We start from the raw sequence: 15,246 nt of genomic DNA on the forward strand, positions 1-15,246 counted from the left end.
TTGAATAGTGATATGGATATAATATTTTAAAGTATAATAGATTTGAATTATATAAAATATTTTTAATCCTATTATTGTATTAACTAGTAACTTAGCAAGATAATTACTATTCTTCTATAAAATATTTCTACAAAGATGACGAATGATGGATGTGGGGATTGATTGGGTTTTTCTATATGTGGATTGGATCTCGAGCCTGATAGCAGGGGCGGAATTAAGGGTGGGGCAATTATGGCTTAAACCCTAGGCTTAGCTCTATCACCCCACTTATATCTTGGGGATTTGTATCATACGAGATCCCGTTTTGAAACGTGATGATTTCGATGAGGATACCTCATAGGTAACAGATCTTATACCGGAAGCGAGATGATTCCAACGACCTCATCGATGCCAGATCTGATACTAGAACGAGGTAATTCCGACGAGGTATCAAACATGATACCCCTTGGTATTCTGATATCGCACCAGTAACAGGTGGTACTAATACCATAACATTTGATACTTGGTTAGTATCATCTAAAAAACTGATGAATCCTCGTCATTGTCGCCGTCGTGGCTGTCATCATAATAGGCAGCTAACTATAGGATTATCGATCCACCTTCTTCTAACAAGAATTGGAAGATCACGGCTAGCGATCTTGACAAGATTCATGGGTTGTTGTGCATGTCGTTGCGATCGATCGATCAATCAATCAACCAGCTTGGTGTCGATCGATCACATTGATCTATCTCACGCACTTACGTCCGTTGCCCCTGCCCTTTAGTACGTGGTGGTCATCGCCGCCGTCAACCATCGGTAGCTGCTTCCGGATGTCGCCGCCGCCACCGCAACCGCCGTCGTAGTCATGTCCCGTCCGACGGCGAAACGTCCTATAGTATTTCCCTTAGATCTTATCATTTTACTGTGTAAATTTTAAAATTATAAAACACATGCTAACTCAGCCATACATATGACCAGTTCCTGCTTCCGCCCCTATTGATAGGCAAGAAATAGGACATAGACATGTGTCTTGGGTAGGGATGGCAATAGAAGTTAAATACATGTCCTGCACAAACTTCACATATGATCGTGAGAGTATGTTCAAGAATATCTAAATTGCCCCCAAAAATTAGGGGTTTTTTAAATTTGGTCACCGGTTTTTTTCTAAATTACAAGGATGTCACTGGAATGACAATTACAATGGTATTTTTTAATTTTCTAGTAGCAGTTTTACGATAACATTTTAAACCAGTGGCAAATTTATAATTGCTCCAAAAATCTATAGATTTGGGAAACTTGGGCCTAAAATTCACCTACTCGAACAGTGCCTCAATTTTTAGATACTAAAATATTTGAACTTTGACATGTCATCTTACATGGGCCAAGACTCAATTTGTCCCCGATATGACAGATGCATGTCACGGTCACATATACTATGAGGGGGAAAAGAAAATTTTTGGGTGTCACGTCAGATATTTAACCGTGTCATAAGGGGTTTTTGGACACGAACGAAAAAACGAATTTCACGGCTCGCTTGGAAGCTGCGAGACGAATCTTTTGAACCTAATTAATCCAGCATTAACACATGTGGATTACTATAGCACTTATGGCTAATCATAAACTAATCAGGCTCAAAAGATTTGTGTCAAGATTTCTCCTTTAACTGCGTAATTAGTTTCTTTTGTTTCATCTATGTTTAATGTTTTATTTAGGTGTCCAAAGATTCGATGTGATGTTTTAGGGAAAAAATATTTCAAGGTAACTAATATATTGCTTTGGGTATACTGCGTGGTATACTAGTATTCTGCACGTAGAACTACTTATCGATGCAGTTCACATGAAGACATGACAAGTTGTTGATGTGCTGCTACTAGAAAGATGCCAAAGGAGAGCCTCGTTGACGGATGGTGGGGAGAAATATCCATGGCGTCCGCTGTTGGGGGATTGGGGGATGAGACGTCAGAGGGTAGAACATACAGGTGCCTGAGGGCATTCACACTGTACCTACGTGGTGAGTAGTTTCAGCTAGCCATGTAGGCCAAGTGCATGTGTGGAGGTGAGAGAAATGGAGAGGAGTAGTTTCATCAAGATCCTTGGTTCCTCATTAAGACGGACGCGGCTTTTTTAGAAAACGGTTTAAGGCATGATGGGGATACGCATTGGAGGAGGCGTTGCCCAAGCTGCAGCCCCGCTCCGGTCGGCTACCGCCGCCGCCCTCAACCTTTGTTGGCAGCTGCCCTCTCCGCCGTCGTCGCTGGGATCTGGAGGCCGTTGTACCGAGCTCCGCCCCGTCATCACCGTCGTCGCCTGGATCTTGAGGTCGCCAAGCTTAGGCTCCGCTAGCAGCCCCGCCCCATCACCGCACCGCCGTTGCCACCTTCCTCGCCGGAGCTCCGCCAAAAGCCTCCGTCTTTGTCTAGATTTGAGGCCTCCGCTGCCAAGGGATTGAGAGGATGGGGAGTAGAGGAGGAGAGAGGACTTGTGTTGTAGGGGAGAAAGAGAGAAAATGCTAAGGGCCCACCTAAGAATATATGCACTGTGAGAAGGGTGGTTTTAAACCTAATTCATCCCGGCTGGAATAGCAAACCATGCGGTGAGGCATTTTGCAGTGTGAACGGCCTGAGGGTGGAACCAGCGTGACACCAGATGGCCGAGTGGATGTGAAAAATGACGCCCATGCCAAAATTTTGCACGACATAGAGAGATTAGGAACACATATGTCTGCCTCAAATTTAGGATACGAGAGAATTGATATTAGACATGTGTAAATATTAAAAATGGTTTTGCAAACCTACTGAACGTATGTTTTTATCCTAATTCCCAAATTTTGGTTTCAGGAATCGATTTTAGGTGGTTGTGGTCTAAGGTCATGTTCAAACATAGAGCCCGGACCGACTCTTCTCTGATCCATGTCTCAAACAAAAACTTATCTTATAAAGTTTTGTATAAGGATATAGTCAATTATGGTTTCTTTGTTGATATAACAAAATAATTTTTAGTACACTTCTTTATTTTTTATCTATCCTAATGCAAGAAATTTTACTGTATTAAATACCAAGAATTGACACTAACCGCTCCCTTTTTTTATTTTTGCATGCTTATAAGACAAAGTTTGAATTTTTAGCCTTAAATTTGAAGTTGATTTTGGAGCTTTTTCACCACAGTTTATTTCCCTGTTATGGCTTCTATATTGCTAAAACTACACATATAAAAGTTTTAACTTATCAATTATTTTTCATTTACAAATATGTCGTTTTGGTTTTTTCCGTAAAAACCTAAACAAATCAACGCCTAAGCTTTCGCATGTGTAACAACTATTTTTCTTTTTCTATTTACAAATGTTGTTTTATTTTTTCAATTAAAAAGCCAAAATATAACCCTCTGTATATGGGTCCATACTCATCCGCCGCCGCCACCGCCGCCGTGGCGAATTGTCGCATCACCGCATCATGTCTTCTCACACGGTTTATTTTCTGCCTATATTGGTAGAAGAACGGATCTACTAGAGTAGTACGTCAGTAATTCATTTGTTTCCAAATAAAGTTATTTTTATCACTTATTTTTTATTTTAAAATAAATTTATTTCTCCAATTATCTCATCATTTCAACCAATTTTGGAACTTACGGTTGAGGCAGGGGAACCTACAAGGTTCCGGCAAGAAATTAAGAGGTGTCGTCGTCTCATCTTTTCAGTTATGTCTATGTTTATAATCTAAAATTTAACTTTTAATATAAATTTATAGTTAATTTTAAAGTTTTTACCGAAATTTATTTTCCAGCCCGGACTTTTAGATCACAAAGAATACATATATAAAATTTTTATGTACAAATTATTTTTCGTTTGTAAATATGTTGTTTGACTTTTTTTCGTAAAACACCCCGTGTTTTCTATTCCTGTTTGGTTCAACAGTTTTTATTTCTTCGCATTCCATCCAGAAACAAAGTTCTGCCATTTCTCCCAACGCTCTTCCCGTCGCGGCAACACAGCGGAACACACAATCGGAAGCCGCAGGTGCATCCCCAAGGACCTCGGGACCCTCAGGTGGGCCAGGTCTGTTGGCAGTTGCCTTCCCGCGCTCTAGAATAACTGCCTTCCGGGGTCTCGCGCTACCCCCGCCCCGCGCGCCACTCCGCTCCAGAGGAGGGTGGGATCGCCGCGCGCCGGCGGGTCCCGCCCGTCTGTCACACCGTCTCGCCAGCCTCTCCGTCGCCGGCGCGCGGCCGCGGTTGCCGCTGCCCCCACACACACACAAAGCGGGGTCACGCCAAAGGCGACTACCACCAGTACCACCACAGTCTCCTCTTCCCGAGAGAGGAGCAGGCGGGGTCCACCACGATTCGGAATGCGTGCCCTGCATTATCTCCTCAGCTTGTTGCGATTTTTCTTTTTTTTTCTTCTGCCCTGTCTTTTCCCTAAGAATATGCTATGTTTATAAGTTAATATTTAATTATTTAATCTTGAATTGATTTAGCTTTTTTGAAGTTTATTTTTTTAAGCTTTTAATAGAATACATATATAAAAATTTTATTTATAAATTAATTCTTATTTGTAAATATGTCGTTTTGACCATTTGATTATCTCGACAATTTATCTAAATTTTATTATCTATATTGTTATTTGGATGATCATCTAAGATATATTGTCTATCTATATCATGCACCACTCTAACATAATATTCATATTGCATCATTTATATATATTTTATTAATATTTTATAATCACGTTCTCTTATATTGATATTGCTCTTTACTCTTATGATTAGATGTTGAGATACGGATAAAAGATATAATATCTAATTGGAGTTTTTTTATACGGATGATGCTCTATTTTTAAATGGTGGGATATATAATCCGTTGAAACTTTTTTTCTTATATTATCTATTTTCGGAATGGATGACAGGGCAGATGATCGAATGGATGACAGGGCAGATGATCTGCTATGTTTGCTTCTAGCCCCTTTGTTATCCCATATCGGCACGCACTTTATTCTCACCTACTCGGAGTAGTGAACGGTATCAACCTTTTTCATCTCTGTCTACTGATGGCCGCACCGGCCAGTCGCACCGCTCTGCAGTCCTGGCGTGTCAGGTGTGTTCGCCCGGCTGGTTGGCATGGCATGGTGAGGTCGACAGGTTCCTGGGCCCGCTGCCCGAGCGGGCACCGGTGAACGGGGTTTTTCACTTTTTCTTTGCCACTCTTATGAATTTTTATAATAGATTTATTACTAAGTAAGAATTTTTATAATAGATTTATTACTGGACTCACTTATCATAGACTCATGAAGACTCATATATTATCGACAGCGAGTGACAAATCTATTTTAGCCGGTCGGCAAAAAGTTAAATTTCTCCCGGTGAACGGAGAGGAAAATCACGGACGAAAGCAAGCCGGAATCTCCCCGCGTGAGGTGCAGTAGCCTCCAGAAAGATGAGCCTCGCCGCTGGCGGGAGCGGTGGGAGGAGGTGGCGGGAGTCTGGTGGCGAAGCGTGGCGAGGCAGGGGTTTCTTTAGCACGCCCCCAACTCGTGCCGTTCGGCGTTCGCGACGGACCACCGGTGGTGGTGCTCCCCACCTACCGTCTGGTTTGGAACTGTGCAACGAATCAATTTTGTGCTTGTGAGTTGCGGCACGGTACAATCAATTTTGGAATAGGCGGTCCTGAACCTTCCGGAACCAGGAACAGCACATGTAGATGTAGGATAGAACGACAGCGAAATGAGTGAAATGCTGTTTAACACTTATTTGGTGTTTAGATTGAAAAATTTTTTTAACAAGTGTCACGTCAAATATTTGACGGGATATCGAAAGGGATTTTCTGACACGAATGAAAAAACGAATTTTACAGCTAGCCTAAAAACCACGAGATGAATCTTTCGAGCCCAATTAATCCATCATTAGCACATGTGGTTACTGTAGTACTTATGGTTAATCATGAACTAATTAGGCTCAAAAGATTCATCTCAAGATTTCTTCTATAATTGTACAATTAGTTTTTTGGTTCATCTATGTTTAATGATTTATTTAAATGTCCAAAAATTCGATGTGATGTTTTTTTAAAAAAAATTTAGAAACTAACCAGGCCCTTAAGATAAGACAACTGTGTCAATCACATATTCTTCTCGTTTCAATGCCCAAGTTTTTCAGGAGCAAGGTGTGACATTCTTAAATGTCGAATCGTGTGTGGAAACCAAAACGACTTGTGCTATACTCTTCGGCCAACAAATTACGGAATACGGACTTCAGTGACAGACAACGAATCGGCCAGAAAAATGTGTCATGCCAACCCCCAAACTGAGCCCACCAGATTTCGACAGCAAGTTGATGAGCATAAACATGTTATTGACTCTAAATAGTTGCATTGCTCCCTGGGAGAATTGAAGGTCAGCTACAGAGAATAAACCATGCGATCAGATAGCTCCTTTCCTACAACCTTCGCATATCTGCTCAATTGCCTTTCTAGCTGATCGAGGTGTTTCCTTTCGATTTGCCCAATGACTCCCTGAAGATCCTGAAAGGGGAAGTAAAACCAATGTAGCATCAATTAATGCTTATGCATAAATCACCAGCATTTAACTTCTTGTTGTATACATTCTGCATAAATCAACAGTCTTTAACTTATCGGCGTATACTCTAGGTAAAACAATCAGAACAAACAAATGCAATTCCTACACATTTGTAGTAGTACTAATTAGCATGTTCTGTAAAAAAGGACTTGCTAAAGGATGGCAATTTCCAAGAGAGGACTGGGAAAGGAAAATTGCTGCCTGACTGATCAGGCATCGTTCCAATTCTTTTCGGTTGGAGGTCAAATTTTATGTATATGCAGTTTGCAGTACCTTATATTTAACTCGAGAACCATTCAGATCCAACATGATATTTTCAATCTCACTTGTGCTGGAACAATCCTCCATTATATCAGTGTTGGATTCTGATTGAACCATCTCTTCATCAACCATCATGCCCGAATCATCATAGGACAAATCATCATCCTCATTAATGGGAGACTCACAGTGGTCATTTTTTGATAATTCATTGTCAGGACCAGAAATCTGTGACTGAAGCATCTCATCTTGTATTTGGGCAAAATCAGATAGGGAAGAATACAGGCTCCTATCTAGTAATCGTTTCGCAATGTCATAGCACACCCACCTGCACGGCGCACATAAATATTAGAGATATATGTGTATGTTAGCAGCCAAAGAACGGCAAAATCATCGCTCCAAAACTTTACTGTAAACACTTTTGCTTCAATAAGAAAGAACAAACTGATGCCTAGCATTGGAAGACTGCGGTTTGAACACTTGGGTTGGAAACATAAAAACAGCTAACCTACACTTATATAGTTACGTTTGCGATAATCTTTATGAGCTGGTGAAGGTTTTCTATTTTTTTTTCATAGCATGTAATTGAATTGTAAACAGTGACAGAAGGAAGTCTCTTGCAAATTAATTGCGCCCTTCTTAGACAGTGCCTGTTTGGATGAGATGGAATCTTACAGGAAACTGCTTGGTTCAGTTCACATTTGTACAAAATCCTAAGAGTTTGAATCAAAATTATTAAAGAGGCAGTTAGAAGAAGATACATCCTACTCCCTCCATTTCACAATGTAAGACTTTCTAGCCTTGGCTAGATTCATATAGATGCTAATGAATCTAGACATATATATAAATATATACATTCATCAATAGATGAATCTAGACAAGACTAGAAAATCTTACAATATGAAAAAGAGGTAGTAGTCATTTTTCAACAACCTAAGGCACCATTTATTCTTAAGTGAAAGAAACGTTCATTGTTAAGTGAAAGAAAGGAAAAGAAGGAAAACTCCCCTACGTTCATTCTTAAGTGAAAGAAAGGAAAAGAAGGAAAACTCCCCGCGTTTTCCATGAGTATGCTAAACGGTGTGTTTTACAAAAAAAAAATCTAAAATTTGCTTTAAAGAATCATATTAATCCATTATTGAAGTTTGCAATAGCTTACACTTACTTTATCATCCAAGACTAGTATACATACACAGAACACAATAGTGCACCTTCTCTATTAATCCTGCACTGTTGCATTTTGCATGAACAAAAGGAGACCTGGATGCGTTAAACATTAAGAGGAGAAAATTCTTACTTGTAACGAACTGGACAGAGAAGTTCTGATGGTCGATACGCAGCTTTGTATCTCATCTTATTGCAGGAATGTATATAATAACCAAGATAGTAATATTGAAGGTTGGGGCAGCATTCCTGTGTTGTCTTGACCCAATCTATCTCCTTCAGAGCTGTATACTTTCCAAGAGATAGGAAAGCAAAGTCAGGATCCCAGAACAAATACTTGCTTGACAAGCACTTAGGAAGGATATCAACCACACCAACTGCCACTAGTTTTCCATCTATTCTATACTGCTGGTGAAATGAACCAAACCCACATGGTGGAACTGAATTATCACTACTCCGTGGGGGAACAAAAACGATTGGTGTATCCACTAGAAATCTCTTGTATGAACTTTCTAAAACTGTCTTCTCATTATGCACTTTTGTCTGATATCTTTGATACAAAGCAAATTCCTCAGGATCAAAATGTGACCTTCTCATTTTAATTTCAAGCTTTCTTCTTTTTTGGGGAAGTCTTACATTTTTCTTGTTCACAGAGCTTTCTTTTGAGCTACTAGACATATCTGTAGCATGCGCAGACACAACGGTATTGGTTTTGTTCTGCACTGTCTGATTGGTGACTGAATAGAAGTTCAGATGGCCATTGCAGGCTTTTACTGATAAACCAGCTATAGATCCATGCTGCTCCATTGTCATGGCCAGCTTTTCTGCAATAGAGTTTGGAGACATATCTGCTAATACTTCACTATGATAAGTGTCCTTCTCCTTAGGCAATGCGCGCCTGATTGCTGCCACTATTTGGAAGCTTATGTTACATGTGTACAATAAATCTTGTACTGGTTCTCCTACTTCCTTTTCTTGTGATACTCCTATATTCTTTTTTATTTGTGGTCTAACAGTCTTTACAACAGCTTTAGGGAGTTGAACATCAGAACCTAATGTACCACCTTGGAAGCACACATCCACTGCCTCATTAATTTTGCCTGACAGGCAACAAATGAACTCATCCTCAAATAAACTTGGACATTTGGCTACTTGAAATTCATTTGTTGATGTCTTGGATATTTTTGAGGTTGGCGAATTAATAGGTTCAGCAAGTGAACGTTTTGTAGGGCTAATTTTGTTCTCTGGACTTCCAATCTGTGGATCCAGCTCTCCATCAAGGAACCTGTGCAATGATACGACAACTTATGCTAACAATTCTGCAGCTGTATATGCAAATACGATGGAAAATACAAAGCAATAGGTTATGTACCTTTGCATCTTTTTGATTACACGACCTTGCTCCTTTGAACAAATGAAATCACTTGCCTTCAAGCGTATTGTATATTGGGGACAGCATGTCCGTTCCATCTCAGGTTTGTAAAGAAAACAACCAGATCTCCTCCACCCACGGTCTAGCAGAGCTGTAAACAGTCGCCAAAATTTCCAATCATGATAAAGCATGCCAGCATTAGCGATTCTTCTCATTTAAAAAATATGAATATTCAATATCACAAGGATAAGAATTTAGTACACCAATAAGTCAGCTTATTCCGCCTCACCTTTTCTCTACTTTCTTTGAAATCTCTAGTTAAATTCACAACTTCAATACATTTGTCCTTGTTCTGAATGCACTTGTTTCATGGTATACATTTTTTTCTGTTGCAAATTGTTTCAAAGAACTTTAAGAAATCATCTTTATTTAATAATCTGATTTTAAGTTACCATCAGTTGCTGTTGATATCATAGTTACCACATTATTGTCTATTCCATAGGTGCAACAGAAATATAAAATAATGGCATCGCCTTTTACTAGGTGAATATTGTGCAGCAGGCTGTTAAATTGCTGGATAGCGTATAGAATGGCAAGCACAACTATCAGCATGCTCATCACAGCACATGTATTCATCCTGCCTCATGCCATGCACATTTCATGCTAAAAAAATTGGCTATGCATCAAATAGTTCTTGGATCTGCTATGGTGGCTTTGAATCACATGCTCTGCCACAATTACAGGCAGAAAATAAAATTTGGATGAACAAAGATAAGAAATAATGGAACTTAGTGTTATTAAATGTTTACATCCTAGACATCCTGATGAAATAGGAGTGCCTCATCAAGCGCATGCACACTCAAAGCTCATCAAATATCAACTAAAAGGCACCCAAAATAATCCAGTGTAGTTTTTCTATGAAGTTATCATGAATTTCCTTTAGCTTGTTCAAGAAAAGCAGATAGTGTTATCCAAATATCCATTCAAATACCATAAACAGACCCTTTCCCCGCCCAGATGCATAGCTCTTTAGCCACCTTCGGGAGGCTGTATAAGAACAAGTGACTCATAATCAGGAATTCACTTATCACTATTATCGTTACAATAATTGTGACTATCGGTCAAGCCACCAGGGTGCGATATCGGTTTGCCGCGATTCTGTTTGGGAAATATCGTGAGAATTCAAAATTTTGAAAATAAAAGGAGAATAAATCCAAAAAAAATTCGTGGTGATATATTGTAATAGTCACTACATATCGAGCGGTTTACACACCAAAACCGCGATTAATGATATTGCGAAACAGCCACAATTATCGTCAAGAATATCACGATTATCGATCGCCGCATAATATCCAATGATAATCACACAATATTGGCAGTTTGACCACCCAAACAGCGATGGTTCAATTCAAATTTGTCCGTTTTCTCTGTGATTATCAGCGATAGTCACCCTACCGCTGGTCTGCAGTTTCAGCAGCCAAAATGACAAGTGAAACCCTGCTCATAATCACCTTCAGATTCCCATCATTAGTGAACATAACCACCAATACAAAACCTGTAACACAATGCTAGGGCAAAACAATTAATAGAGATAAGACCATTTAAATTCCCACTTCCTTACAGTAAACTAGTCATACAAAATTCCAAATCCTTACAGTAATTATAAATGAATTCATTGGCTATTTATTTATTCTTCCAAGCCTTTTAAGGATGGGGCTGAAAAGTATACAAGATATGTTCATATTATAAAAATATTATGTGTATAAACAGAAGAAATACCCAGACTCCAAAATCTACATCCCTGTCCCATCAATTTTTTTACCAAAAATAGGATATTTTAAAGAGAAAATTACATATATACCATAAAAACTTTATACCTCCAAGAAATACCACCAGATAGGATAAAACCTCACAAAAATACCATTACCGTCAACTAAGTTGTCTCAACTCAGTTTTCATGACAGAAATACCCTAATCTTCTTCTCGGTCTCTCCTCCGTGTTTCAACTCCTCTCAGGCCACTACCACCACCTCGGTCGCCACTACTACTGTACTCCATGAGAAGCTCCCTGTTTTCACTTTGCGAAGTGCACCCAGATTTTGTGCTTGCATCGAGCTTGCGCGAGGAGTAGAGGTGTTACCCATCCATCGCTGTGGCTGCTAACTGTGTGCAGAAAGCTCCTCCCTCACCTCTGATCAGCACACAGCTGCACCACAGCTGGCCCGTGCGACAATGGCAGAGACACCGCCCATGGCTCCATGTTTGCTGGAATCACAATGGGGAACATGGCCACCACTGGATTGTGGAGGAGTTGGTTGGCAGTGAAGATAGGTGGTCACACATTCCACAAGGCCGCAACCTAGAGCTGGAGCATGAGAATGAGTTGATGTAAATGGGCCAAGGACATGGCGGACCAGCGGTGGAGGCAAGGATGAGGAGAGGGCGTGGTGGCGGACCATTAGTGATATTTTTGGTGATTTCTTCCCAGTTTGCAGTATAGAATAGAGATGAAATTTTTATGGTGTTACTTGGTACCACTTAAATTTTGGTTGTATAGATGCCATTTTCTCTATTTTAAATGAGGCATAGTTCTGGGTTACATACAGGAGGAAAATATTAAACTAAATAAAACAATGTACCTTGATAGTCATCAGCTTTCAGGCTGTTAGCCCATAGACCTGCAAGATGAGTTGACTAAAAAACTGAGCACGGTAAAAGGTGTGGAAATAGGCTTCAAAAGAAGGAAAAAGAAAATGAGATAACAAGGATGGTCTATCTAATTAAAAGTTAGTTATCTATACAATTACAAAATAACCAGTGAGATTGATTGAAGTCAGTCAAGTCGCCTCTTTGCTTTGGGACCTTGAAAAATAAAAGGAAAACGTACCCTCACTAATAAATAGAAAAATAAAAGAATCTATGATGCCTATTTTGGTAGGGACATCAATAACAGAATAATAGATCAACATACTACAGCTATCACCATTGTATGACATATTTGTAGTCATATGCATAAGGACATGTCGCAAATACAATTTCAAGTAACCATGAAACTGCACCAGGTAACTCTACTAATTGCTGATAACATTATGAGCAGCACATATATGTTCTATACTGATCCAGTGACTGAGAGTGGACGGTAAGCACATTAATGACCTGCTTTTCATCCCATTTCAGAGAGGATTTGATGACAATGTACTGATGAAGCGCAAAACTAAGACCCTCCTTTTTTTCGCTTATGCTTATAAACCAAAATTGATTTTTTTTATAAAAAAACATAAATTTGAAGTTGGCTTTGGGGTTTTTTTCATCCTAGTTTATTTTCTAGCATTTGCTTTTAGATCGCTAAGAACACGTATATATAAGTTTTATCCACAAATTGTTTTTTAATCATTAATAAGTCTTTTCTCTTATGCTTATTTTCAGCAAAACGCCATAAAGCATCAGAAACGCTTAGCCCTCAGCTCACAAAGAAATATAAGTGGTATATGCTAATAAAAAAACATAAATCAGTGTCAATAGGTTATCTGCAGAGCCTGTATGCCTGTAACTTGGTAGAACATCCTTGAGGAGCGTGGATAGACTCAAGCCACAAGTCACAAAAGTTGTAGTTGCCTAGCAAAAAGGGAAAATATTGCCTGCGTTACTAGCGTCCAACGATCCGTATTACCATCGAGGCGTCAACACATGTATTCACATAGGCTCTAATAAATTCCATAGTTCGACGCTGCTTGCTAACACAAACTGAGATACGAAGATTCTCCACAGCTCAAACCATGAGACACGGCGACGCAATTTGCTAATTGCTAGTACTAGCCCAATTCCATTGGCAACAATATCTACCCCTGAAATTCCGAAGATTTCGCGATCATCTAGCAATCATACGCATCAACTAGAGAGATACCACAACCGACAAACAAACTCCGCGGGGCAGACAGAGCCCCCAATCCACTAAAGTTTTTCGCTTTCTTCCCTTTCACACCAAAAGAGTTTACGGGATCGTACCGTGTGAGATGCTCGTGTGGCCGGTCGATCGGCAGTAGCCGCAGGTCGTGCGGCGCCGGCCGTAGTCGATCACCACCGACTCCCCGCCGCCCCCGCCTCCGGGCCCGGCGGCCGAGGCGGCGCCGCTGCTGCTGGCGCCGTCGGCCATCATCAAAGCGCGGCGGGGCGCCCCGTCCCGGCGGGCGCGCCGGAGGCTAAGACGAGACGAGGGGCTCCGCGGCGTGGGATGGGCGGCGAATCGGCTGGGTCCCCGGATCTGGTTAGGGCGAAGAGCTGGAACCGGAAGTGGGATGCGTGCTCCAGTGTTTCATAGAAGAATGGACGTGGAACAAGTCTCCTACCTCCAGCAGAGAAGCCCAAAAGGCCAAAACCCATCCATAGTTTTTCCTTCCTTTCCATTTTTTTAAGTTTTTCCTTCCTTCCCATTTTTTTAATTATGAGGGAATAGGAATATAGGATACTACGTCACGTAGGTTTAACCTTGTTTATTTGCTGCCAGCATGGAGAAGCAAAGTTATGCGGGGTTTCAGTTTTTTGAGGGCCTGTTTGATATGCCTTTGGCTTCTGCTCCTAACTCTAATTTATTTGGAACCAGAATTGTACCAAATGATACATATTTTTAAACTCCTAGAAAATGAACTATAGGGATTGAGCTGATTTTTTCTGCTCCACAGCTCCACTCCACGCTAAAAGATCTACTATCATTTATTATTTTATTGTAATTACTCGAATTTGTCACTCATGTACCCTAATTTGTTCTCTTCGTTTACGGAAGCATAGGATGGTTCGTAGCGGCGTTGGCGTGTGTAGGACTTGGCGGTGGTGCTCGCGACACGATAGATTTATACCATAGCATGTTATTTTGTGCTCATTTCATTTATGGTTATGACAATGCTACTATATATTATTACTAAATATTTATATTATGTGTTAATTGCCATGTAGTATTTTATAACCATATAGTTGTGTTGTTCATATTTAAAAAATAATCAATATTTAATTACATGAAAAAGAAACATAATTAAATTATGGCTTAATTATGACTACACATAATCCGCAAGGGTATCATCTAGTTCTAGAACATACCACAGAAGTAGCTCTCACTGGAGTTAAAATTTGAAGCTAGGATCTGAAGTTCAGATCCCTACCAAACGGGCCTCTTAGATAGCGAAATTTATTCCGATCTTTCTTTAGAGAAATCTAGGATTATATGATGTGGGCCGCGTTCAGTCCTGGGGCTAAGTTATCTAAACCCCTTCATTTTTCATGTGCATGCTTCTCGAACTGCTAAACGGTGTATTTTTTTGCAAAAAATTTCTGTAGAAAAGTTGTTTTAAAAAATCATATTAATCTATTTTATATTTTAAAATCATTAATAATTAATTAATCATGTACTAATCTCTTACACGTTTTCCTCGCCAGATAACTAACCCTCCCCACCCCCACTCCCAAACGTCGCCGTGGTCATGAGCGACTATAAATAATAAAATTACAAGTTAATTAAAAATAAAAACTACATAAAAGCGTTACCTTAATGTCAGATATAACACTTATGGCTAATACTTCATCTATGATCAGAGAGAATTACAAAACCAGATTATTTTTTTTCAATTGGAGGGTGCTCAGATTTACGGCCATCTACCATCTCTAGTCAGTGAACAAATCGATTTGGGGGAGAAATCCAATGCGAGAGGCCGAGAGCCCATCCGCAATTTGATATTACACATTATGCAAAGACCATCAGACCGCATTACAGGTATGCTGCCCTTGGCCCATGTTCGACTCCCAAAACTCGCTCACCCTTCTTCTTTGAGCAAGTTTAATCTTATAATCATAAGCATAGACCATATTATCTAAAGTTATTCATATAATCATATATAAAGTATATAATTACTGGCTATTAAC

General features: G+C 39.9%; 1 protein-coding gene across 3 annotated transcripts; it reads right to left on the reverse strand.

The window, feature by feature from the left end:
• Window positions 1-6,068: 6,068 nt before the first annotated feature.
• On the reverse strand, window positions 6,069-13,684 carry LOC102705074 (arginyl-tRNA--protein transferase 2-like). 3 transcript variants are annotated; one of them, XM_006654420.3, is made up of 6 exons: window positions 13,342-13,684; window positions 11,976-12,014; window positions 9,337-9,487; window positions 8,098-9,249; window positions 6,816-7,128; window positions 6,069-6,487 (listed from the first exon to the last, which is right to left on the reverse strand). In XM_006654420.3, exons 1-6 carry the CDS (start codon window positions 13,490-13,492, stop codon window positions 6,365-6,367), a joined length of 1,929 nt encoding a protein of 642 aa, XP_006654483.2. In that variant the 5' UTR covers window positions 13,493-13,684; the 3' UTR covers window positions 6,069-6,364. The 3 variants fall into 3 exon arrangements, with proteins under 3 accessions (XP_006654483.2, XP_015693152.1, XP_015693151.2); XM_015837666.2 differs by having other exon boundaries at window positions 9,337-10,891; window positions 13,342-13,359; XM_015837665.2 differs by lacking the exon at window positions 11,976-12,014 and having other exon boundaries at window positions 13,342-13,567.
• Between the last annotated feature and the right edge of the window lie 1,562 nt (window positions 13,685-15,246).

Source organism: Oryza brachyantha, chromosome 5, assembly GCF_000231095.2.
Source record: "Oryza brachyantha chromosome 5, ObraRS2, whole genome shotgun sequence".
Lineage (NCBI taxonomy): Eukaryota > Viridiplantae > Streptophyta > Magnoliopsida > Poales > Poaceae > Oryza > Oryza brachyantha.